This window comes from Procambarus clarkii, chromosome 24 (assembly GCF_040958095.1).
Source record: "Procambarus clarkii isolate CNS0578487 chromosome 24, FALCON_Pclarkii_2.0, whole genome shotgun sequence".
Lineage (NCBI taxonomy): Eukaryota > Metazoa > Arthropoda > Malacostraca > Decapoda > Cambaridae > Procambarus > Procambarus clarkii.
The window spans coordinates 31919273-31945921 of record NC_091173.1 but is presented as its reverse complement, the minus strand read 5'-3'; the positions used below and the strand labels follow the sequence as shown (position 1 = coordinate 31945921).

General features: G+C 48.7%; 1 protein-coding gene across 1 annotated transcript in view; it reads right to left on the bottom strand.

Annotated features, from left to right (window-relative positions):
* The window catches only part of LOC123761585 (uncharacterized), a 418399-nt gene that overhangs the window by 139279 nt on the left and 252471 nt on the right, over nucleotides 1–26649 (bottom strand). The window contains exon 4 of the mRNA XM_069330775.1: nucleotides 24321–25031. Coding sequence (XP_069186876.1) covers nucleotides 24321–25031 — 711 coding nt within the window. The remainder of the gene's footprint in view (nucleotides 1–24320; nucleotides 25032–26649) is intronic.

Genomic DNA, 26649 nt, shown 5'->3' with positions numbered 1-26649 from the left:
GTGACACCCCCGCAGTGCGCAGGAAATAAATTCTCTGGAAAAAATTCCTTTTTCTTTTTAAAGTGTCAAAAACCCTTCCCTCAGTATGGGTATGTAAAAAAAAAGTCGAAATTGTACTTACTTTGGCTGCTATGAGGTCCGGAAGTTAGGGCGTGACGTCATCATTCCCCGTGCGCCCGTGCCGTAAGCTCTCGGGGGCGGTGGGGCGCTCGGGGCGGGGCGCGCGAGTTGCCGCGAATATATTTTCATTCATTTTTTGCGCACCTTTCCAAATACATTTTCATTGTTTTTATGTGCCAATCCAATGTATAATAAACACGTACACTATAATATCGCAGTACAACATCCGTACTGTCCGTAGACACTGTGTTACGTGCATGAAACTTGTGTACACATATGCAGCACATATTTACTATGTATCATGCTAATTTGTGTAAATATACAATCTATTTACACACTATACACTGTCACACACTATATACATTCACCATCAACACATTCAGAACACCGCGTAGCAGCTGCTTCGTATGGGCCAATAGCAGCTGCCTCGTATGGGCCAATAGCAGCTGCTTCGTATGGGCCAACAGCAGCTGCCTCGTATGGGCCAACAGCAGCTGCCTCGTATGGGCCAACAGCAGCTGCCTCGTATGGGCCAACAGCAGCTGCCTCGTATGGGCCAACAACAGCTGCCACGTATGGGCCAACAGCAGCTGCCCCGTATGGGCCAATAGCAGATGCCTCGTATGGGCCAATAGCAGCTGCCTCGTATGGGCCAATAGGAGCATTTGGCCATGAACACATTCAGAACACCTCGAGTGAGAGCAGCCACACCCAGCCAGTCTCCCTCACTCCAACATCTTACTCGCCAACATTGCTCCTCCCACCATATTGTTATAGTTCTTATTACACATGTTCTATATACCTATCTACATGTTTTATTTACCAGAACTATGCAAGTAAGCTGGTATTGTGTCCAAACAGTACAGTGGCCACCATACACTGCATGAAAAATCACACAGCAGACGACGCTACGATTACGTCACCTCCCTCACCAAAATAGCTCCTCTCAACATTCTCCTGTTGCTGTTCTTACACTATATACACACACTATATATACCCATGTACATATGTGTTGCCCATAGCGAACCACTAAGCTAGTATGGTGAGCAAAACAAGAGTGGCAGCCACACACACAATGAGGCTACCTCAATTCTCGCCCTCCCTCCCTCATCAAAATTCCTCCTTCCACAATACTACGCACAACGCTAATTATAACCACATTCCTGCTATTATCACAATCCTGGTCACTAATTCCTGTAAATGAATAATTGACCACACGTTTATTTTGAAAAGGAACCTAAGAAATCATTTGAAGATTCCTAGATGAACGAAATAATGCTGTGGTGCTGTGGCTAGCGCTGTGAACATCGTGAACAGCATTGAATCACTGATATTTGAACATTGTACCCAGTAATTATCACACTCAGGCTCTAATATAACACTATCATAGCTAAATAATACAAGTTATATATATATTTTGACATTATTAGGCGATGCTGTGGTCACATGCTGAACAGCAGTGCTGTGCGCTCATGCTGCGAGCGCCAGCCTTGGTTGCTCACACACTACTGAGGCTCCCACACCCGGGAATGTGGACCACGATTTTTTTTAAAGATGGCGTCTGTTTACAAGAGCCCTGAGGAAGCTGATGTGAACCCCATGTAGCCGCGGGAGTTTTGAATGGAACGTGAAAAATACAAATACCCGGAGGCGCGTTGCACAAACCAGACGTGAGCCTGCAGGCGCGTTGCGCAGTTTAAGGGTTAATGACTGTTTTCAATTTTCCAGCGGGTCACTATGCACTCTGTTATGTCTGTAATCAATAATCCATGGCTGTAGTCCTATGAAATCCCTAGCACTCAATGCACTACTCACCTAGTGCTGTGAGTAGTGCATTTATATTATCAAAATGTTTACCAAGTGATCTAACATTTTGATTGTAAACTGGTAAGCAGGTGCTGTTTTGGAGTTTTTTTTTTACAAGATTTACTGTGTAATACCTGCAATAATGATGATCAATGTGCTGATTGGTGTAGATATATGACAGAAGATTTAGATCAGGATCAATATCAGTTTGCATGTTAGTTATATTTTTTTATTTATATATACAAGAGTTCTTACATTCTTGTACAGCCACTAGTACGCGTAGCATTTTTGGCAAGTCCTTAACCCTTAAATGGCGCATGGCTATATACCATTTGACACCCACAGGTGCATAAAAAAAAAAAAAAAAAAAAAAAAAATCTAACCTGTTAATTTGTGTTCACTGATCATGGGAAAAATAATAAAAAAATCGTAAGTGGCATATATTGCTCGCTATAGGGCGGGGAAGTCTGGCAAAAAACAGGCGCTGACTCAGCGTGCGTCCCAGACGGTTTGTTGCTCGCCAGCTGGCAGGCCGGAGTTGCCACAAAGAGATAATTACCTAATTATTTCAATGTCTCTGATTTTTCATAGTTTTTTTTGCTGTAATATTATTCAATAGTGTGTAGTGTGATATATTTATATAATAAAATGAGTGAATCATCGTTGTACTCAAAAATATGGTGTGCATATTGTTGATTCAATTATGTTCATCAAACACTGAACAAATACTTTGTCAGTTATTACACTATATACACAGGTTATATATAAGTATCTGCATGTGTTGTTCACCATAACGAACCACTAAGTTGCTATTATGAGTCAAAAAGTAACGAGGAGTGATCGCCACACAACGCCCAGCCACTCACTAACTCAACACCTCACTCGCCCACATTCTCCTCCCACCATACTGTTTTTCCTTTTATTCACTATATACAGACGTTATATATAAGTATCTACATTCGTGTTCACCATAACGAACCACTAAGTTGGTATGCTGAGTGGCAGTGGCAGCCTGCCACTGGCTGTCACTCCCTCCCTACCTCACCTCACCTGACTTGCCACCATCCTCCTCCCACCATACTGTTTTTGCTTTTATATACAGATGTTATATATAAGAATTTACATGTTTTGTTCATCATAACTGTATATCTAAGCTTGTATGGTGACTAAAGGCACAAAGACGTAGTTACTCACCCAGTCAGCTGGTGGCGGCTGCCCTCAAGGCCAGACGCACTAATATTTCTCCTCCAACAGTACTGTTTGTCGTGTTATTACGCTATATACACAGACATTATATATAAGCATCTACCTGTTTTATTCACCATACTTGTGCAAGTAAACTGGTTTGGTGCCCAAAGACCATAGTGGTCACCAGTAAACAACATAAGTCGTGCAGACAACGCCACCTCCCTCACCAAAATGGCAGCTGCCAACCTTCTCCTAATGCTGTTTATACCCTCTATACATACGTTATATATAAGTGTCTACATTTGTGTTCACCATAGCGAACCACTAAGTTGGTATGGTGAGTGCAGTCAATGAAAAGTGGCCACACACAGAAGACAACGCCAGCACCCTCCCTCCCACAGCATTACTCCTCCCTCCATGGAGCACAGCGCTAAATATCACCATAATCTTGCTATTGCAAGATTGAGGGGCCTCGTAGCCTGGTGGATAGCGCGCAGGACTCGTAATTCTGTGGCGCGGGTTCGATTCCCGCATGAGGCAGAAACAAATGGGCAAAGTTTCTTTCACCCTGAATGCCCCTGTTACCTAGCAGTAAATAGGTACCTGGGAGTTAGTCAGCTGTCACGGGCTGCTTCCTGGGGGTAGAGGCCTGGTCGAGGACCGGGCCGCGGGGACACTAAAGCCCCGAAATCATCTCAAGATAACCTCAAGATTGTCAGAACCCTGGTCAGTTTTATCACAGTCAGGGGTCTTCTCTAAGAATATCATCGCTACATAATAGCATGAACAAGTATATTACGACATTTTTAGGCGATGCTGTGGTCACAAGCTGAACAGCCGTATTGTGAACTCATTCTGCGTGTGTCAGGCTTGGTAGCTCACTCAATACTGAGGCCCCTAACACCCGGGAATTTGGTCCACGAAAAAAAAAAAAAAATGGCGTCTCTTTACAAGAGCCCCCGATGAAGGTGTGGTGAACCCCGTGTATCCGCGGGCCGTTTAAATCTTGCGTAATACTCCAAAACATCATATGATGCCGAGAGCAATTTACTGCAAGTCACTCAACACATCATATGATGTCTTGCGCAACTAAAAAGTTAACCACCATGCTGTGCCGAGTTTATTGTGAAATTCACCGGGTGTGCATGAAGTAAAGTGTTCCCAAAAAATTCTTTTTTCTTCGTAAAATGATAAATTCCCTTCCCTGATCATGTCTATGTAAAAATTAATACCAAATTCCACTTACTTTACCTGTGGGGACGTGAACAAGGTGCGCTGTGACGTCAACAAGGCCTGGTCACCCGTGCATGAATCGCCCAGATACGGTCGAGCGGGCCATTCAAGCACTGGGTGTTGCCACAAATATATTTTCAATTATTTGTTCTATGTATTTCCAATGCGGTTTTATTTTTTATTTATTTTTTTATCATATATGATGCATATTTGTGTCCTTTACAATATGTATACAGTAGAACGTTCATAATGTTCCATGGAACTGTGATACATGTGTCAGTAATGTGTCCACAATAAATGTTTATTGTCGCAATATTACCTGTTAAAGTTTCACTAAAATTACAATATGTACAGTTTCACACACTATTTACACAGTAACACTCTGTATTACACACTCAGTACTTCGGAAGTGAGTAATAATCAACGAAGTAGTCCATGGTGCACAGCGCGACTTCGCTCTCAGTGCACCAGGTACAGATAAATTTTCGCTTCCTGTTTCTTTATTCTGTCTGCTTGCAAATAACGCACTCACATACACCCTTGGCTTTAGTACTTGTAAGTTGTATGTAGCAATGCTTGTAAAGCATAAGGTAGTACTGAAAAGATTATAGGAAAAAATCAACTTATAAGGTAGTCTTGAAAAGATTGCTTTGTATGGTCCCAAACAGGAAGAGATTCAGCTTGCCTCAAAGAGTGTCTATCAGTTAGAAACAGATTCAGCTAGCCTCAAATAGTGTCCATCAGTAAGGAAGAGATTCAGGTATTCTTGAAAATATCTATGAAAAACACCACCATGGAAGCCGCTAACACTGTTCCTCTATGCTACTTGCATCAGATGCATCATCACTGAACGCAGAAAACGATTCATCTATTATTAGATGAAATAATCTAGACTAGATTAGGAGAAATATTAGTGCATCTGGCCTTGAGGGCGGCCGCCACCAGCTGACTGTAAGTAGCTATGTCTTATTACCTTTACTCACCGTACAAGCTTAGATGTACAGTTATGGTGAACAAAACATGTAAATACTTATATATAACGTCTGTGTATTAGTGAATAAATGCAAAAACAGTATTGTGGGAGGAGAATGAGGGCGAGTGAGGTGTTGTTGAGGGAGGGAGTGGCAGCGAGTGGCTGGCTGGTGTGTGGCGGTCACTCCTCGTTGCATTTTGACTCACAATACCAACTTAGTGGTTCGTTATGGTGAGCAAAACATGCAGATATTTATATATAACCTGTGTATATAGTGTAATAACAGTAAAACTATTTGTTTATTGCTTTATGAACATAATAATTGAATCACTAATATGCACACCATAATTTTGAGTACAGTGATGGTCCACACATTTTATTATATAAATATATCACAATACACACTATTGAATATTATTGCAAAAAAAAAAAAAAAAAAAATCAATCAGAGACATTGAAATAATTAGGTAATAATATATTTTTGGCAACTGCCACCTGACAGTTCGGGCGGAGTAGACCTCGTCTGGCGAAGGCTCTGTCAACATCCCTTTTTTGCCAGACTTCCCTACCCTATTGCGGCTAAAATATGCCACCTACGATTTTTTTGTTTTTTCCATGATCAGGGAACACATATGAACACTTTTATAAGACAAAAGAATTTTTTTGTAATTTTTTTGTTGTTGCTCCTGTGGGTGTTGAAGCCATTTAGACCCCTAGGAGGCCAAGGGTTAATGTATAATAAAAATAATAATAATCATAAAGAAAAATAATCTTAAAGATAATTAACTTTATATAGCTTAGTTATGATCCTATAATTTGTATGAACTTAAGAAAACAAAATACTAGAGTTGAATGCAATGAAACTGCATTTTCTGGGTGAGTCCCGGAGGCTCCCCGGAGCTATCCAGGCTGATAGGGATAATCCTAACTTTTTGGCATCAGTCGATGTGGGTGGAGTTCTAGGCCTACCTGGGACCACAAGCCAGAACCTGGCCTCCTCAGAGAGGCACAAGGAGCAATGGCCTATAGAAATCCACAGGTGATTTTGGAGCATTCTATATTTGCCATCAACTGGGACAGGCACCCAGAAAGGTAAGCGACTCAAAACAAACTCCCTATTGTGGTAAAACCAACTAAAATAATGAAACAAATGATCAGAACTCCAAGGGAAAACGAGAAAACAAGCATGACGAAACATGCGGCGCATGTCTGCACAGCTTCCCCTTCCCCAGGAGGGGGAGCCCCAGACCCTCGCGCTGTCGATCCACACCTCCAGTTCCGAGGCGTGATCTCAAAATACGCGAAAACCGCTGACCAGGGTAGGGAGGGTTGCCGGGGAGCGTCTGGGATTCGCCCAGGAAATGGCGTTTCAATACATTCAACGCTGGTTTTCTGGGGGGAGCCATATGGCTGCCCGGAGCTACTTCACCAAAGACTAAGGAAAAAAGGGGACTTACCCGGGAGGCGGTCAGTGCTCCAAGCCTCAACTTGAAGTTGAGACAGGCTGCAGCCGCTGACCCAATGCAACAGGCCCGACTAGGCCCAGGAACGTTCACGAAGTAGCGTGCAGCCAGGACCCTGTTCGACCCCCAAAAATCACGTGCCCGAATGTCAGCCCAGGACATGTTTCCAAAAAATGGCAGCAAGAGCAGCGAACTTACGAACGTCATGGGCACGGGGATAGACCGCAGGCTGGCTAGAGCTCACTGATATGTTCCAGCGTTGTTTTATATTTGGCGCTATTCTAACTTACGCTTTGTTGATATTTTTTACCTATGGGCACATAGAACATTCTATTGCGAACACATTGACACAAAAATGAATGACGTACATAGAAAATTAATGTCATGAGAGTGAAATAAGTATAAACTTTCAAAGCGCCGTGCGTCGTCCCGTCACCGATACCGGGTAACAATTTCACCACTTCCCACACTCTTGCGGGCGGGCCGCATCATTATTCTACGCTTATATTCATATCACCGTGTTGGGAATTTCATTGCGAGTCCATTGATACCAAAATTAACGCTGTAGAATAAGTGTGGAGGTGATTACAATCCCAAGAGTAAAAACATTTTGTTGCTGATGGGCGCTCACGGCGAGTCATCTTCGTAGTTATTTATTTGGTGCTGGTATCCCTATACGTTTCGTGACTTTTTTTACTGATGTTCTTCTAGAGAATTTTATTGCGAACACGTTGGTACTTAATAACCCTGTAGACGACTTGAGAGACCCGCGAACAGGGAAGAAGGGAAACTGGATCAACCCAAAGTGCGTCTCGAGACACAGAAGCCATGGTGTGCAAATAACGGCGGAGGGCCACAGCCGGACACAAAACATGATGCATCCCCGGCCAGACCAACCAAGCATCAACAACAGAAGGATCCCTCTGGAAAGCAGCAGTCTCATTCTTCGCCAGAAAAGAAGGAGATGGCTGCAGACGAAGAAACATATCTCCATGACCGAAAAAGCAGAAACCCCTGCGCCGGAGAAGAGCATGAACTTCCTGACCCAACCACCAGAGGCCAATGCCAACAGGAAAAGAGCCTTCGAAAAACAATCCTGAACTGAAGGGGCCACAACAAACCGAGGAGAAGAGAGATAAAAGAGCATTATGTCCAAAGACCTGGACGACTCAGGCAGCGCATGAGCAGGCCGCAGGCCTGCACGAGACAACTTGCGAAACGGCGCAGAAGTAACATCTACACCGAAAGCAAGCTGAAGCAGTTCCGCCAGTGCCGCACGATACGAGGCGACAGTATTCGGCATAAGATGACGGTCCTGGAACAAAAATGAGAGAAAGGACAACACCCAAACTGAAAGCGAAAAACAGTATCCACTCAATTTAACAGCCTCTTTTATACCGATCTGCCAGTAATAATGACCGGTTTGGGAGACCGGTATTTAGAGCCTCATATAACGGTCTGGCGGTCGATATTACCGAAGGTCAGTATTGGGTTTGTCTTGGCATCAGAGGGTCCTCACATGGCAAGCAGGCTGCCTACCCCTTTCATCCCCTCCCTCACCCTCACTGAACCTCTACCCCCACACCCTCACTTTCTGCCTCCCCCCCCCCCCAAGACCCTTCTGGGAAATGGCTCAGTAGACTGCCAGCCAGCCAGAGACAGCCTGGAGAATCTCCATCTAATAAAGAATTCATGAAACAAGTATTTTATAACTTTTTATTATCCTAATAATATTGCTAAACAAAATCGGCAAGGAAAAATATATATGATGTACAGTACATCCAGAATTTAATTAAGAAACATCTGGTTAACTAGGTCAAGTGTTAGGCTTATCTCTTCCCTTCCCCATCACCGACACCCCCCCCCACCGCCCCCCCCCATACTTCCCATACACACACTGTCTCTGCTTCACCTCAACATCCATTGCTCCATCCCTCTCTTCTTCCCTCCCTCCATCCAACCATCCCTCCCTCCTCCTTCCCAGCTCCCTCCCTCCTTCCCGCCATCCCTCCCCTCCATCCCTTTGTCCCTCCTTCCCTTCCTCCCTCCCTCCTTCCCTCCCTCCCTCCATCTATCCCTCCCTCCATCTATCCCTCCTCCCTCCTTCCCTTCCTCTCCTTCCCTTCCTCCCCCAACCCTTCCTCCCTCCATCTCTCCCCTCCATCTCTTCCTCCCTCCCTCCCTCCCTCCTTCCTTCCTTCCATCCCTCCCATCCTCCCTCCTTCCATCTCTCCCTCCTTCCCAGCTCCCTCCCTCTATCCATCCCTTCATCCCTCCCCTCCTCCCTCCTTCCCTTCCTCCCTCCATCCCTCCTTCCTTCCCTCCCTCCATCCCTCCCTCCATCTCTCCCTCCTTCCCTCCCCTCCATCCCTTCCTCCCTCCCTTCCTCACTCCTTCATCCCTCCCTCCTTCATCCCTCCCTCCTTCCATCCAAATATCTGGTTGCGAGCTGGTCCCTTCCCCCACCACCAACACCCCCCTCCCCCCCCCAAACTTCCCATACACACGCCCTCTCTGCTTCACCTCAACAACCATAGCGCCATCCCACTCTCCCTCCCTCCATCAATCCATCCATCCATCCATCAATCCATCTCTCCATCCATCTCCATCCTCTCCCTCCCTGCCTACCACCCAGCCTCTGCCTGCCTGCCTCCCTCCCTGCATCCCTCACAAGCTCTGCCTGCCTCCCTCCCAAGCTCTGCCTCCCTCCCTCCTTGCCTACCTCCCAGCCTCTCCCTGCCTGCCTGCCTACATTTCAGCCTCTCCATGAACAAATCCACAAGGGCCGTGACGAGGATTCGAACCTGCGTTCGGGAGCATCCCAGACACTGCCTTAATCAACTGAGCTACGACAGGGTTAAAAGGGTTGAAACCGAAGTTCTACTGAACTTACTGGATCCCGTAGCCTCTCCGAGGCACAAACCAGGCTTTTACACAACCCCCCCACCCCTGCATCCGAGCTATGTCAATAGGCCATCACATCTGTGTGTGATGATGTAAGGGCAAAGAGAGAACGGCCTATTGACATAGCTCGGGTGCAGGGGGGGGGGGGGGTTGTGTAAAATCCTGGTTTGTGCCTCGGAGAGGCAATGGGATCCAGTAAGTTCAGTAGAACTTCTGTTTCAACCCTTTTAACCCTGTCGTAGCTCAGTCGATTAAGGCACTGTCTGGGATGCTCCCGGACGCAGGTTCGAAACCTCGTCACGGCCCTTGTGGATTTGTTCATTTGATGCATCACGTTAGTGTGATCTCGGCCTCTCCATCCCTGCCTGCCTGCCTGCCCATCCACCCACCAGTCAGCCAACACTGACACAATGAGTGCATTTCGAGCCAACATGGTGCACGGATGTTCCTTGATTGTGGAGATATGTCCAACAAAGTCACAGGATGAATACTCCAACCTCATGACAAATCAAAACAATGTGCCGTGAGTCTGTGACATCACAGGGTAGAAGGCACTAGAGTGGTGGACCCAGTGACTGTATAAAATATATCTTACCTGAATGTTACTTAAAAAATTACCGACACTTAACTTCGGAAATACCGGAGCTCCGGAAATAACGACCAGGGTACAGCCCCATATAGGCCGTTAAATCGAGTGGATACTGTACAACAACGAAGAGTCAAAAAGAAACTGAAGGACCGCAAGGAAACTTCATACTACTGCCGAGACGAAGCCCGCAAGCGGGACACCATCAATGAAGCCACCTGATTACCACACAACTGTTGGTAAACTCGAGTAAAAATACCAAACGCGAAGACTCGAGGAGAAGAGTGAATCAGTCTCGTAATGGACCGGGCCGATCTTCTGAAAGAGGCGGAAAAACCTCTGGGTTTGGACACCGGACAAGCAGCGCCTGAAACCTCGGCTGGGCCGGCCACCATGTGGCCAAGAGGACAACTCGCCCCCTGATAAGTCTCAAAGCGAGCCAGGACCTGGAGCAACAGCTGAACCGGAGGAAAGAGGTACAGAAACTCCCCCACCTTGACCAGTCCAGCTGAAAGGCATCGATCCCGACAGCCTCGTGGTCGGGGAAAGGCGCCACATATACCAGAAAACGCCTTGACCACACCGACGTGAAGAGGTCCATCTCTGGGCGCCCGAATATCTGGCACAGCCAACTGTATGAGTCAGCATCGGCTGTCCATTCCGTGGACAGGGGAACAAACTGGGACAGGCTGTCCACCAGGATGTTGGAGACCCCCGGACGTGAACCGCCAGGAGAGCCAAACCCCGAGAACTCAGCAGACGAGTCACCCGACCTGGGTCGGGTGACCCATGACCTGAGGGTTCGGGGGAGGGATGGGAGGCAGTGATAGAGGGAGGCATTGAGGGGTAGAGGCCGGGAGGGATAGAAGCAGTGAGGGAGGGAGGGTGGTGGTGGTGAGGGAAGAGTGGCAGTGAGGGAGGGAGGGAGGAGTTTGGTTAATATGGTTCACTTGTTGTGTGGTTCACTTGTCCACTTGTGTGATCAAACTTGTCATATTAAGGAATTACTAATTGTAACCTGTGATAGAATGGGCACTAACACAGGAACTAACTTGGAACGCAATTACACATGAACTTTATTTCATTTTAGATATATAAAATATATCTTGCCTGAATGTTACTCAAAATATTACCGACACTTCAACAACTTTGGAAATAACGACCTGGGTACAGCCCCACATAGGCTGTTAAATCGAGTGGATACATTAATTAACATTAGAAATATTTCTAATGTTTTACCATTTTTTCAAGTGCAATGATGCAATGGGATGTCGATAATGGTATTTGTATCACAGAATATAGATCATAGGAACCCACATATTTTCATGTTACTAATAGTTGTGCTTGCAGGGGTTAAGCTTTGGCTCTTTGCTCCCACCTCACAACTGTCAATCAACTGGTGTACAGATTCCTGAGCCTACTGGGCTCTATTATATTTACATATGAACTTGTGTATGGCATCTGCCTCCACCACAACACTACCTAATATGTGCACCGTGTTACATTCTTTGAGCAATAAAACATAACAGTTTTTACTCTCATTATGCCATATTCACACGTTATAACTATTTACATTTATATGCGCCATGACAAACCAATAAGCAATTATGGTGGGTGTGGTAATGAAATCTAAGCATAGCCACACACACACGCACTTCCAGCAGACGATTCAACCCGATGCAGCAAATTGCATCATTATTATGAGATTCCTGGAAACTATCTCATGAAAATTAATAATTATTTACAATTTATTTTCTAAATGAACAATGAACATGTGGTCACATTCCATAATGCGTAAATGCATGAGACTGCGGCTGTATGCTGTGAATGTCTGCCTTGCGCTGTGAACATCATAAACAGCACTGTGTTTGCTGATATCATCTGAACCTAAAACATAGTCTTTATCATATTCAAGATCATCTATGACACTATCATCGCAAAATAATTGTAGATATTTTTTTTATAATTAAGCAATGCTGTGGCCACAAGCTGCACGGTGGTGCTGTGAGCTTTTGCAACGTGTGCCACCCCTGGTTGTCCTCTCAATACCCAAGCCAGCACATCCAGGTGTGCCCATGATTTTTTACCGAGATGGTGTCTGTTTACTGGATGCCTGAGGAAGCAAAGTGAGCCCCCTTGTATGTGCGGGACTTTAAAATCTAATGAGGTACCCTAAATCATCATCCCTGTATGACTCACACAGCAGAAGGGTTCAGCTTAGAGTATGTACTATCAATGTATAAATTTGTTTCACTGCATAAATCTTTTAGTTTACAGACACTGTCATGTCACATCATTTATAACCATCATTCTCAGGACCCATTCTCATTCTTCTATTCACCTCTTACATATATTTATTCTCTAAGCTATTTCATTAAACTTGGTAATGAAAGGTCCATAAAGGTAAGGTCCATAAAGGTAATGAAAGGTCCAAATTGCACTTAAATGCAATGCACAGGAACTATGAACTGTGACTCGTCATTCATTCACCAATGCCATTCTTCATTCATTCATTCTCGTTTCCTATCAGATGTCTTGCATAAACCTACATCATATAGCTCAACTTCCTATGAAACTTTTACCCCATACACAGTCTGGGTATATGGGTCACAAAGCTGAAACCAATTTTGACCTTACAGGAAATTAATTAACATTATCGCGCTCCGAGCCCTCCTATTATTGTCATAAGTTTTTCTCTTTAATGTAATCTGATGACTATCGCACGCATCATAAACTAAAATATTTGTAAAAAATTATATTTTCATCCAATCAACTTCTAGGTGGTTTCAAAATGAGCACCATTGTCTTCCCACTCTCTTCCATATGCCGCATGACATTCTGGGTCGTCAGGCCGTGAGGTGGGCCTAGTCCTGTGTTTATCACGCTTGTGACCGGAGCGTCGCTGGCTCACGTCCCGAACTTGTGCAAATCTCGGTTATTATCAGCATTTATACTAGTTCGCGTGTCTTTCACACACAATATATACATTACACGATGGAACAGGGTCCAGGGCAGAGCAGTTCCATGCTGAAAACAGCGAAGAAATCATGCAAGGAGGATAAAATAAGTATGCTCTACAAGAAATTTCGTAATGTCCGGCTTGCACCAACAAAAATCCCTGGTTTGATTCAAGATTTATCCAATATTGATGCAGATGTTGAAGGGGAAGAACAGGACACTGATTTCGACAGTGATTCATAAGACATAGACATGGCAGATGATGGTGAGTCAATGGTTGAGGAGAGTGAGGATTCTGAGGAGGACGCGGGACGTCCACAGCCTCCTCCTTGGAGGTGTGCAGGACATACTCAACAAACAAATCCTGTTGATGCCTGGTGTACTGACAACACTCCACTATCTGTAGAAAGTTTCACTGGAACTTGGAACACCAGGCCTGAGTATACCACCACCTACCACACCTATACAATCTGTACAATTATTTTTTACTCGTGCATTGACTGAGTATTTGACGATTGAAACAAACTTGTATGCAGAACAATTTCTACAGAATGCTTCCCATAGTGCAATGAATCTTTGGCGAGAAGTAACTGTAAAGAAAATGGGGGAATAGGGAATTTTATATTTTAAATAGGGAAATCACAGTGATACAAAAAAGAATGATGTTGAAGAAGTTTGGACTTGATAAACTTCAAAAGAGTAGCAACACGTTCGCGCTGTTTGGCGTGCACAGCTAACAAACGACTTAGTTTTTTATTTGGTGCCGGCATCACGTTAGCTTTGGTGACATGTTATACGTATGTTCCTCTAGAAGATTTCATTGAGAACACATTGATATCAAAATGAAACACGTACATAAAAAATTTTGGTCAAAAACATGAAAAGGGTATAAACTTTTCAGTAGGAGTGTAGCCGATGTGCAGTTGGACGTGCAGTAGCGGGTAACCTTTGGGCAACTTCCCACGGTCTTGCGGGTGGGGCGCGCTGATGTTTTGTACTGTACTTTATTTTCATGTGTCTGTATACAGAATTTTATTGTAATCACAGTGATACCAAAATTAACGACGTAGAACAATTCTGGGGGTTGACAAACCTGAAGAGCATAAACATTTCATCACTGTTTGGCGTTCACGGCTAACAATTGCCAGGTTTTTTATTTAGTGCGGGGTCTCAGGTCGGCTTGGTGAAATTTTATATATATATTCCTCTAAAGCATTCTCTTGCAAACAAATTGATAATAAATTTAAATACATACATGGAAAATTAAGGTGAGCAGATCGAAAAGAGTATACACTTTTCAGTGTCGCCGCTCGGTCACCCGAAATGCTTGATGCACGAGGGGAAAGTTACAGAGCCTTCTGCTGGGAGCGTAATAGTGTTAAATTTGAAAGATGCATCACCAGACCAAAATATCCAAAGTCTTCACTACACTGAGATAAGTGCAGTGAAGGGTTTAGGCTGCTGAGATGAGTGTACCACAGTAGTAGGCAGTAGGCTTAAAAAACCAGCGTTGAATGTAATGAAACGTCATTTTCTGGGTGAGTCCCGGAGGCTCCCCGGAGCTAAACAGGCTGAATGGATATGTATAACTTTCTGGCATCAGTCAAAGTGCTAGGAGTTCTTACCTACCAGGGACCACGAGCCAGAACCTGGCCCCCTCAGAGAGGCACGAGGAGCAATAGCCTATAGAAACCCCCTTGTGATTGGGAGCATTCTATGTCTGCCATCGACCGGGACAGGCACCTAGAAAGGTAGGCGCCCCAAAACAAACCCCTATTCTGGTGAAATTATTGCTACCGAAAGCCGAACGAGTGGACAGAACTCCCCAAACAAAATTATCACACTAGCATGACATCATCACGTTGCCGCGCCACCGTCTGCGCAACCCCCCCCCCCCTCCCCGAGAGGGGGAAGGGGGAGCCCCAGACCCTCCATGCCGGTGATCCAACTGGCAGTTCTTAGGCTGGATGTCAAAGTACGTGAAAAATGCCACCGACCGGAGGGAGGGAGGGATGCCGGGAGCCTCCGGGACTCACCCAGAAAATGGCGTTTCATTACCATTCAACGCTGGTTTTCTGGGGGGAGCCCCGTCGGCTCCCCGGAGCTACCTCAGCAAAGATAAGTAAAACAGGGAAGGAACCAGGAGGCGGATACCACACGTCCTAACTGAACAACCAAAACCAGAGATAAAACAAAGACCAAAATGAGAAGAAAAAAGACCACCCAGGCCAACGACCAGGACGGCCCCAAAACTCAAGAGCAGGCCAGAGGGGAACAACGCCCAGGACAGCAAGTGGAACGGAGCAGAAGGAACCGCAACAATGAACGCAAGCAAGAGCGGCTCTGCCAGCACCACCGAACATGAGGTGACAGGACAATCCCAGACGATGGTCCCAGAACAACCCCGAAGGGAAGACAAGCCTAACCTATCAAAGACCGAAGGACCCTTCGCAATGATAGGAAAACCACACACCGGCCCCGAGACAAAACACGCAGGTGGGAGACCAATAACCTGGTCCCAATAACCTGGGACCTGTTTTTTAGATTCACAAAACGCTAATCTAAAAACAGAGACCCCGCAACCCAAAGGAGCAACATAACCAGCTCCAGCAGGGAAGAATGAGACATGCATCCCCGAGGCATCCAAGAGGAGAACTACCGAGGACGAGAACCGCAGGAAAGCAAACACACCCGGTCCGGAAAAGGAACAAAGAAAAACCGAAACCAGGACCGGAACCTAGCAAACCCGGTTCCAAGAAAAGGAACCAGGAAAGCAGGAGCGGCAGACTGAAAAGTCCACACCCCCCTCACAGACAGCGCAACCCGAAGCCTGCAGAAAACCACACAGAAATCGCAGGAACTTGGTACCAAAACGGAACACCGGAGAAGACCAAAAGCAGGACGTGGAACATGGACAGAGGCCCACCGGAGCACCAAACAGGATAATCAAGAAGCACCGACCTAGACACACAAAAAACCAGCGTTGAATGTAATGAAACGCCATTTTCTGGGTGAGTCCCGGAGGCTTCCCCGGAGCTATCCCAGGCTGATATGCTAATGTCAGACTTTGGCATCAGTCATGTGTATGGAGTTCTTAGGCCTACCGGGGACCACGGCCAGAACCGGGCCCCCTCAGAGAGGCAAGGGGAGCAATGGCCTATAGAAGCCCCCGTGTAGTTGGAAGCATTCTATGTCTGCCATCGACCGGAACAGGCACCCAGAAAGGTAAGCGCCCCAAAACAAACCCCTATTCTGGTTAAAATTGCTACCTAATACCGAACTAGTGGATAGAACTCCCCAACCGAAAACAAGCAAACTAGTGTGACGTCACACACCTGCCGCGCCGCTGTCTGCGCAGCTCCCCCATCCCCGGGAGGAGGAAGGGGGAGCCCCAGACCCCCTGCGCCGGCTACCCACACCTCAGTTCTTGAGGCTGGATGTCAAAAACGCGAAAAACCGCCGACCTGGAGGGAGGGAGGGATGCCGGGGAGCCTCCGGGACTCACCCAGAAAATGGCGTTTCATTACATTCAACAGCTGGTTTTCTGGGGGGAGCCCCAGTCGGCTCCCCTGGAGCTAACTACCCACAGACAGAAAAAGAGGGACTTACCCGGGAGGCGGTCGTCGCTCACTCCTCAACTCTAAGCCAAGACAACTGGCTGCAACCTACGACCCAAAGCAACACAGACTCGACGAGGCCCAGGGACATTCACAAGGTAACGAGCAGCCAGGACCCTGTTCGACCGCCAAAATCCCCGCGCCCGAATATCAGACCAAAACATATTCCCAAAGACGGCAGCAAGAGCCGCGAACTTACGAACGTTATGGGCACGGGGATAGACCGCAGGCTGGCTAGGACCTAATAACCCTGCGGACGACCTGAGAGACCCGAACCCGCGAACAGGGAAGAAGGGAAACCGGATCAACCCACAGCGCGTCCCCGGACACAGAAGCTGTGGCGCGCAAATAACGGCGAAGCGCCGCAACCGGACACAAAACATGATGCACCCCCGGCCTGACCAACCAAGCATCAACCACCCATGGACCCCTCCGGAACGCAGCAGTCTCATTCTTCGCCAGAAAAGAAGGAGACGGCTGCAAACGAACAAAACAATCACCACGACCAAAAGAGCAGAAACCCCTGCGCCGGAGGAGAGCATGAAGCTCCCCTACCCGACCCCCAGAGGCCAAAGCCAACAAGAAAAGTGCCTTGGAAAAACAATCCTGGACCGAAGGGGCCACAACGAAACGAGGAGATGAAAGGAAAGCGAGCACTCTGTCCAAAGACCAGGACGGCTCAGGCGACGCATGAGCAGGCCGGAGGTGAAACAATGCACGAGACAGCTTGCGAAAGGCGCAGACGTAACATCGATACCGAAAGCAAGCTGAAGCGGCTCCGCCAGCGCCGCACGATACGAAGCGACAGTGTTAGGCATAAGATGACGGTCCTGAAACAACCACGAGAGGAAGGACAAGACCACCCGAACAGACAAGGAGCTAACACGACGAAGACGCAAAAAGAAACGGAAGGACCGCCAGGAAACTTCATACTGCCGCCGAGAAGAAGCCCTCAGGTGGGACACCAACAAGGAGGCCACCTGATCACCATAGAGATGATGATAGACTCGAGTCAAAAAACCATACGCGAAGACTCGAGGAGAAGATCGAACCAGCCACGTAACGTACCGGCCCGATCTGCTGAAAGAGGCGGAGCCGCGGGAAAACCCTCGGGTTCGGACACCGAGCAGCCAGCGCCTGAAACCAAGGCTGGGCCGGCCACCAAGGGGCCAGAAAGACAACTCTCCCCTGGTAAGTCTCTAAGCGAGTCAGGACCTGGAGCAACAGCCGAACCAGGGGAAAGAGGTACAGGAACCCCCACCTCGACCAGTCGAGCCGAAAGGCATCGACCCCGACGGCCTCGCGATCGGAGAAGGGCGCCGCATAAACGGGAAGACGCCGCGACCACGCCGACGCGAAGAGGTCCACTTCGGGGCGCCCGAACGTCTGGCAAAGCCAACGGAAGGACTCGTCGTCGACCGTCCACTCCGTGGAGAGGGGAACGAAGCGAGACAGGGCGTCGGCCAAGACATTGGACACGCCCCGTACGTGAACTGCCAGGAGAGCCAAACCCCGAGAACTCAGCAGACGAGTCACCCGAAGCGACCAACCCCAAAGAGACAAAGACCGCATTGAACCCCCGCGGTTCAGGCAATGAACCACCGGAGAGCAGTCCGAATGGAGCCGAATCGTCGATCCGCGGGCCACCCGAATCCTCCCCAGAGCAAACCAAACTGCCGCGAACTCCCGCACCGTGCTGTGAGCTCGACGGAAGGACGGATCCCAACGCCCCTGGCCGGCCTGGTGAGCACTGGTCACAAAACCCCAGCCGAGAGACGACACATCCGTGTACACATCGAGCGATTGCGAGGGTAGGCGCCAAGGCACTGAACCCCGAAAAACCCGAAGAGGAAGCCGGTGACGCAGCAACCGATGCAAGGCCCCCGGGGGTCGAACTCTGCGATCGGGAGAGAGGCAGAAGGGGGAACCCCGAAGGAACCAGAACAGCCGTCGAAGCCAAACCCGACCCGGCGGGTAGACCACCATCGCGAAGTTCAGGCTCCCGCACAGCCCCTCGAGCAACTGCCGGGTGACCCGAGGGCCCTCCAGAAACAGACGAAGGCGGGACCGCAGCCGCAGGAGAGACTCCGGAGGGAGAGACAAGGAGGCGGTTCGAGAGTTACAAACGAGACCCACCCAAGTCCGAACCTGAGAGGGAACCAGATGGGACTTCCTCCAGTTCACCATGAACCCGAACTCGGCGAGCTGGGAAAGAACCAAATCCCTGGCTAGCAAGCAAGCTGACTGGCTGGGAGCCCAAACCAGCCAGTCGTCGAGGTAGGCCAACACCCGAACACCTAGGAGACGCAAACGAGCCACCACAACCCGTGTAAGGCGCGTGAACACGCGAGGTGCCAGGTTCAACCCGAACGGGAGACAACGAAAGCGGTAACTCAGACGCCCCACAACAAAACTGAGTCAGTCCCTGAACCGCAGATGAATTGGGACATGCCAATAAGCGTCCCGGAGGTCCAGGGACACCATCCAAGCTCCCGGCTCCAAGAGGAGCCGAACCTGAGACAGCGTAGTCATCCGAAAGGAGGGGCAATGAACCCAGGGGTTCAGACGGGACAAGTCCAGAATGAACCGCAGGTCCGTGCAGTCCCGTTTCGGAACCGGAAACCCATCTGAGGGACGACGTTGTTTCGACGACGCCCAAGCGTACCCACTCCAAGACGACTCGACAGAGCGCAGGGGAAGAAACCTGCCCTGCCAGCCCAGACCCCCCAAAGGGGGGAGGGGCCACCCAACGCCACCGCAGGCCGCGAGACACGACCCGAAAGGCCCACGAATCGTGGGACCAGGCGCGGGCGAACAGCGCAAGCCGCCCCCCCATCGCCCCGTCAAGGTTGCAAACCGCGAAAGGGCCGGCGACCCTTACGAAACCCAGAACCCCGCACAGCGCGAACACCACGCTGACCAGACGAGTGAGGGTCCGCAGGAGGAGCCAACCCCAAACCTGACACCAGAGGCCTACCACGACGAGAGGAACCCCGAGCCCTGGCACGACCTTTCCGGGAAGACCCACCCCGGGACCCCCGGAAAACCAACAAGTCCGACATCGGACGACAAGCCGCCGACGCAGCCTGAATAAACTGCGCCACGGCCGACTCCCCAAACAGGAGAGGACAAAAAAGTGAAGAACGCCTAAGAGCCAGAGCCCAAGCAGATTCCACGGAGGAACCCAGCACCGCCTGCCGACACGCGAGACGGGAAGCATAAAACAGGGAAACCGTATCCCGCAAAATCAGCGTGAACAGCTTCAACAAGGCAGCCGACGAACGCGCAGCCGAGGACAAGGTGCCGGACCCCGGGACGGACCCAAGCGTCCCCACATCCTCCATGAGCCAATCCGAAGACAGCTCCAGGAGGGAAAAGAACCGCAAGGCCGAACACAGAAGGCCCCGGGCGCGCAAGTCCTCCGCAACGAGCGCCGCCGAAAGGGAGGGAACCTGCACATGGAGCTGAATAACACCCACATCGCGGTGAAGGGCAGGGGCAAACAAGCACTCATTCAGGTACTCAAGTTCGCCCCCCAGGAAAACCTGAAGCACCGTGGAAGCTTCCCGCCACTCCAGCGTGCGGGAACGACAGAAGGAATGCCAGGAATCCAGACCAAACAAGGGGCAGTCTGCTAGCCAGGACGACTCCGGAACCTCGTAACGGAGCCAGAAAGGGAACGAAGTCCCAAACCTGAACGTGGACGGATCCATTTCCGAGGCATAATCCGGGTCACGCAGGAGGTAAGCTGCAAAGGCCCCTCGCACCACACCAGGTTGGATGCGATAAGCCGAAAACCTCCGGAAGGACGGAACCGACGTACCCGGGGGAACACGGAACCGAACCCGGGGAGGGGCCGACACCAAATCCAACTCGTACGCAGAGGGGGGAAAAGAAAACCCCACGTAAACCCCAATTACCACGTAACGTGGTGGTGGGGCCCCACGATTGGTGCAAGGGCGGGTTGGACATGTATGTGAGTGGGATGGATGGTAAGAAACAGTAGCTGCCTCGCATGGGCCAATAGGCCCTCCACAGGTCCACTGTACTTATGTCCGTATGTTTGTACGCACAAGGGGACACAGGAGGTAGTGAGCACCCAAAGGAGCCACAGACACTAAAAGAACCTGATTAATGTCAGAGGGGAAAGGAAGTGAAAAGCACCAAAAAGCCATGTGGAGGAGGCAGACGCCACCCACAGGAGCAAACGTGAAGACAGAGCCCAGAAGGCTCAGGAAACTGCACAATCGTCAACTGACAGGAGAAGCGGGGCCCAAGACCCCACCAAAAGTGAGAACCAGCACTAGGCCGACAGAAGCGCCAGACAAGACAACCTCACCTGCAGAGCAGACAAGACCGTGCCACAACACAGGCGAGCCAAGGAACATAGCAGGAGCAGTGCTAAAGGGTGTGCCCGAAAGCCATGCAGACTCGAGACAGTAGGCATAGTATGTACCGTTACCTGAAGAAAATGCGAGGTCGAAGGAGAAATACGGCCAAAGGTGCGCGCCTTGCAGAAGACGAAGCAGTACAGAGGGAGAACAAAGTGACACCCCCAGATATAAATCCAAAACACCCTCAGCATCCAGAGGGCCACGACTGGAGGAAGAAACGAGCAAGAAGCCGTAGAAAACCATGAGAAACGGCGCGAACACACGAGCATACCGCCCGTAAACAAAACGCACACCGCGGCCCCAGCACACGAGGTACGAAATGCACCACCCGTACACCGGGAGGCGTGGCTCGTACACCAGGCAGAAACACAAATCGTACACACAACGTACAGACATCATACAAACACCAGGAAGGCATGCGGAACGAAGATAAAGAACGCCGAAACTGGAAGTAGAGACGACGCGAAAACAAAACAAGGTGAAAATGAAGCAAAAGAAAACAGATGATGGAAGGGAACCAACAAGGCCGGCAAAAGACCCGACGGAAACACATCGAAAATCAACAGACGTTCCAATAATATTGGAAGGTACGAAGAGACTCGCGAACCAACGAGAACCACAAGCACCCCTGACCAAGGAACATGCAGGTACAACGATATGAAGTGGTTTAGGCACTATGTACTAGGTCAAGATAGAAATCCATCAATGTTTGTTTCACACCTTGTATGGACGTACCTTACCTGAACACTTTTTTTTTTCTTTTTTGTGAACAGCATCGCGTCATAAGAGCGAAAAGGGTAAGGAAAAGGGGGTGAAACACACCCCCAGGAACGACGGGACCGACGAACCCGAAGCAACACGGAACCAAACCCAGGGAGGGGAATACCCGAAAACAACAGGAACACAGAGGGAAGGAACAACCCCACTGAGAAACTGCCAGCCCCACACCAAAGATACAAGGACTCAAGAGGGGCAAACGAGGCCGAGGTCCCCCAGGAAACCCCTCCCTAACCCTGGGAACCTCTACGGCATGACCCAGGGCCGAGCTGCACCCCCAAAGCCCCAGCTTATCAAGGAAAAGCCGGGGCAGCCGTGCAAACACTAATGAAGAGAGCCCACTGGTCTGACTCATACGGCACAGCTGGAGGAACCGACTGGAATGCCTCCACCGCCACCCCAGAAGAGGAAAACCCCCGAGACTGCCCGAGTCTCAACCCAACCAGACCCCGCCCCAACCCCGAAACCCGCCTATGGTTCGGAGCAGGAAGCAAGGGAGGAAGTGAGCAGAACAGAAGGGAAGGAACAAGAAGTGGAAGGAGCCAGAGCCGAAGCGACCAAGTCCAGACCCCAACCACCAAAATTGGACAGCCTTGGGGCATCCGGGGCCGCAAACCAAGAGCGTTGCAGCAACACACACCCAGCAAGCAACGCCGCAGCCGCCTGCACCCGATTATCAAGACCAGTGGCCTGGGTGAAGGAGCGCGTACCGACAACAATCATCGGACAACTCCGGGTCACAAGAACAAGGACCCAACAGGCAGCATGGCGGAGGCACAACCGGTGAGTGTCACCCTGAGACAAGGGGACAGATCAACCGTCAACTCGCAGGACGCGAGGGGGACTCCGGGGACACACCTAGAGGACCACGGAGCCCCCGTGGGGTTTCCCAGGGCCCTTAACCTTGGTACACGCTAAGGAAAGCCCAGGCAGGGTACCGCGAACCGGCACCCAAATCTACCAACAAACTGCTTAAGCTGAACCCCCGGGACGTGTCCACTCACGGAGGCCAAGCGGGGAGTACCGCCAACAGAAGAATTCGAAAGAAATTCACCTAGAACAGGAAAGGGGGACCATAGTAAAGGCAGACCCCCACCAGGCAAAAACAAAAACAAAAGAAAAACCCCGCAAGAGGACATCGTACCCAGGCGGAACAGAGCCGGCCGCTGTTAATGGTGAAAACTAGCTGTGCAGTACCCAGCGCCCCTATCAGTGACGAAAACTACCACCTACCCAGAGACAAACCAGGGCAACAAAATCCCAGCCGACTCCAAGGGCGGCCCAGTACCGAGCAGTAAAGGACACAGCGGAGGTAGAACCCAAGGTGACTTGTGGAAGGTGGCCCCAAGCCCCAAGGGCAGTACTTACAGGGCACTCAGGGAAGATAGCCCTAGGCACATGCAGCCCGAGTACCGTGGAATCTTTCTCCTGGCTCACACCTCACCGGTAGAGACAGTCCACACCACAAGGCACAGAACTGAAACAAAAACCGGAGCCAGAGGCACTCAACCAGCCAGTAATACCATCAGCCAAGAACTGACAGTTGGATCGCCGGCGTGGAGGGTCTGGGGCTCCCCCTTCCCACTCTCGGGGAGGGGGGGGTGCGCAGACGGTGGCGCGGCGATGTGATGACGTCATGCTAGTGTGATAATTTTGTTTGGGGAGTTCTGTCCACTCGCTCGGCTTTTGGTAGCAATAATTTCACCAGAATAGGGTTTTGTTTTGGGGCACCTACCTTTCTGGGTGCCTGGGTGCCTGTCCCGGTCGATGGCAGACATAGAATGCTCCCAATCACAAGGGGGGTTTCTATAGGCCATTGCTCCACGTGCCTCTCTGAGGGGGCCTATAGAATGCTCCCAATCACAAGGGGGGTTTCTATAGGCCATTGCTCCACGTGCCTCTCTGAGGGGGCCTGGTTCTGGCTCGGGGTCCCCGGTAGGCAAGAACTCCTAGCACTTTGACTGATGCCAGAAAGTTATACATATCCATTCAGCCTGGATAGCTCTGGGAAGCCAACGGGGCAACCCCCAGAAAATAAACAAAATAAGTGTTAAAAAAAAAAAAAAAAAAAAAAAAAAAAAGGGAAGGGGGAGGTAGGAGAAAAGCACACAGAAACTGTATTGGAGGGGACCTACATTCCCTCCAATGCGTTATGTGTGGTTTCCTCCGAGGCTATGGGTCCCCCTTCTTCCAGTCAGAGGTGGTACTCCCTTCCCTATTGTCAAAAAAAAAAAAAAAAAAAAAATAAGTGTATAAAACTAAATAAAGTGAGGATGCACTGTACTGTACAGCAATACTTACAGAAACAACAGTTTCTAGACAAGAATTTCCTAGAGGCTGTAGCACTTCTGTGCTTGATGAAGAATCACTGTAAACTGAGACTGATGGTGAAGAGTCCTGCTCAGTTACACGGCGCTTTATTACTTGTGTTTCAGTTGCTGCCGTCGTTGGAGCAACTGAGGGTTGTTTGGACTCTCGTTCTGTTGCTGTGATCTCGCCTCCACCAACTTCTCTTCCTTCAGCAGTTATCACATCACTGGCTGCTATTATTGATGCCAAACTTCTCTTACAGGAAGAATTCAAAGATTCTGATGTTTCAGAAAAAACTTTTTCCTTAGGAAGAAAACTTCCTTTGTCATTAGGTAAATTTTTCAGAGGTACTTCCCATTGCTTCATTTCGGTGGTTGTGCAAAGAAGCTTAAAAATGTTCTCTTGAGTCTCAAAATCAGCACCACTGACATTTTTAGTCACATTACATAAAAGGAAATTAGAGCCATTTACGCCATTCTGAATACCTTTAGGGTCTTTTGGATCAGAGACTTGATGAGCAGTTGAAGTTATCTCTGAAACATTGTAAAGCCATTCTTCATTTAGCTGCTGTTGCTGAGAAGATGTCCATTTGTTCTTGACAATAAAAGAAGCTTTAGCATTGTCCTCATTTGCATTTTTATTCCTCTGGGACAGGCTGAGTTTGGTGCATCTGTCTTTTACTTTACCTTTCCCTTTTCCTCTCTGCAAGAAAAGATGGTAATTTAGCATTAAACTTTTCATTTAAAAACAAATGCTGGCTTAATTTTGAGGTTACAATTATATCTGTCTAAACTCGGAGAACAAATTAAAAATAACAAAGCTGTGAAAAAATTATCTATGCCTAAGCACTAGCTGTGGAAGAAATAAAAGAAAATTCACTTTTGCAAAGAGAGTGATAGACGGTTGGAAGATGTTAAGTGAGAAGGTGGTGGAGGCCAAAACCATCAGTAGTTTCAAAGCATTATATGACAAAGAATGCTGGGAAGAGTGAACACCACGAGCATAGCTCTCATCCTGTAACTACACTTACTGTAGCTAACTAAACTTGGGGAATTACTAATAAAACTTGTAGGTGCACAACTACACAATCTACTGGTATGTATTATATAAAAAAAAAAAACCAGTGCAGAATGTAATGAAACATCATTTTCTGGGGAAGACCCGGAGGCTCCCCAGAGCTATCTAGGCTGATATGGATAGTGCATCCTCACTCTAACAAACCCCACTCTATCGAATTCCCGGATGATCCAAACAAATTGAATTCGGTACTAAATGTTCAGTGGAACATACAGATGTTCCATTTAGTGAAGATTGTTTGTTCAAGCGGTTCCCGCGACCGAGCGTCACAGGTGGCTGTCATCAACTATGATTCACCAAAGTGTAAACAGCTGTACAGTGTTTTATTTTGCTTACCCATTGTTTCCAGGGAGAAATGGTTGAAGGATGATAAAATGGTGTCAGGGGAGGCAGGTGCTGTCATTGGTGAAGGTTGGTGTTCGTGGGCAAGTGGTGTCAGTAGTTGGGGTTTAGTGTCAGGAGGCAGGCGATGGAAGTTATTCTCATTGGAGGCAGGTGGAGTTAGTGTCGTCAGAAAAGGCTGGCGGTGTTGGTGGTGGAAGTTGTTGCCAGGGATGGCAGGTGATGTCAGTGGTGGAAGCGGTTGTCAGGGGAGGCAGGTGGTGTCAGTGGTGGAAGCGGTTGTCAGGGGAGGCAGGTGGTGTCGGTGATGGTGAGATATCAGCTACAGTAATTGACAACACATGGCTGGTGCCGGCTGCCGCCACCTTGATGCTTCACTTACTGTCTGCTTTTTCAATAAATTAGCTGAGAAAATGTTACCATTTCAGTTGTTTGTAACACCGTTGGATCGTATTCCATAGTCAAAATGAATAATTCAAAATAAATGGGGCTTATCAGTGGTGAGGGGGATGTATTAAGGGGGTTAGGAAGTCAGCTAGCCTCTATCGGAGTGTCGGGCATGTTGAGTGAGACGCCTCAAAGTCTGGCCAGAGTGATCAGCTGACAACTGCCCCAAGTGGCTCCCCGCTGCTGCCTTCATACAGCCCATACTAAACTCGAGAATATTTTACTATTTCAATTGCTTATAACACATTGCTTTATTATATTATGTAGTCAAAATGAAGAATTTATAATAAATAGTGGTGTCAGTGGTAGGGGTGGTGTCAAAGAAGTCTGGTGATAGGGATGGTGTCTTTGGTGGGGGATGGTGTCAGTGGTGGGAAATGGTGTCAGTGGTGGGGGATGGTGTCAAGAGAAGTTTAGTGTTGGGAGATGGTGTCAGTGGTGGGGGATGGAGTCA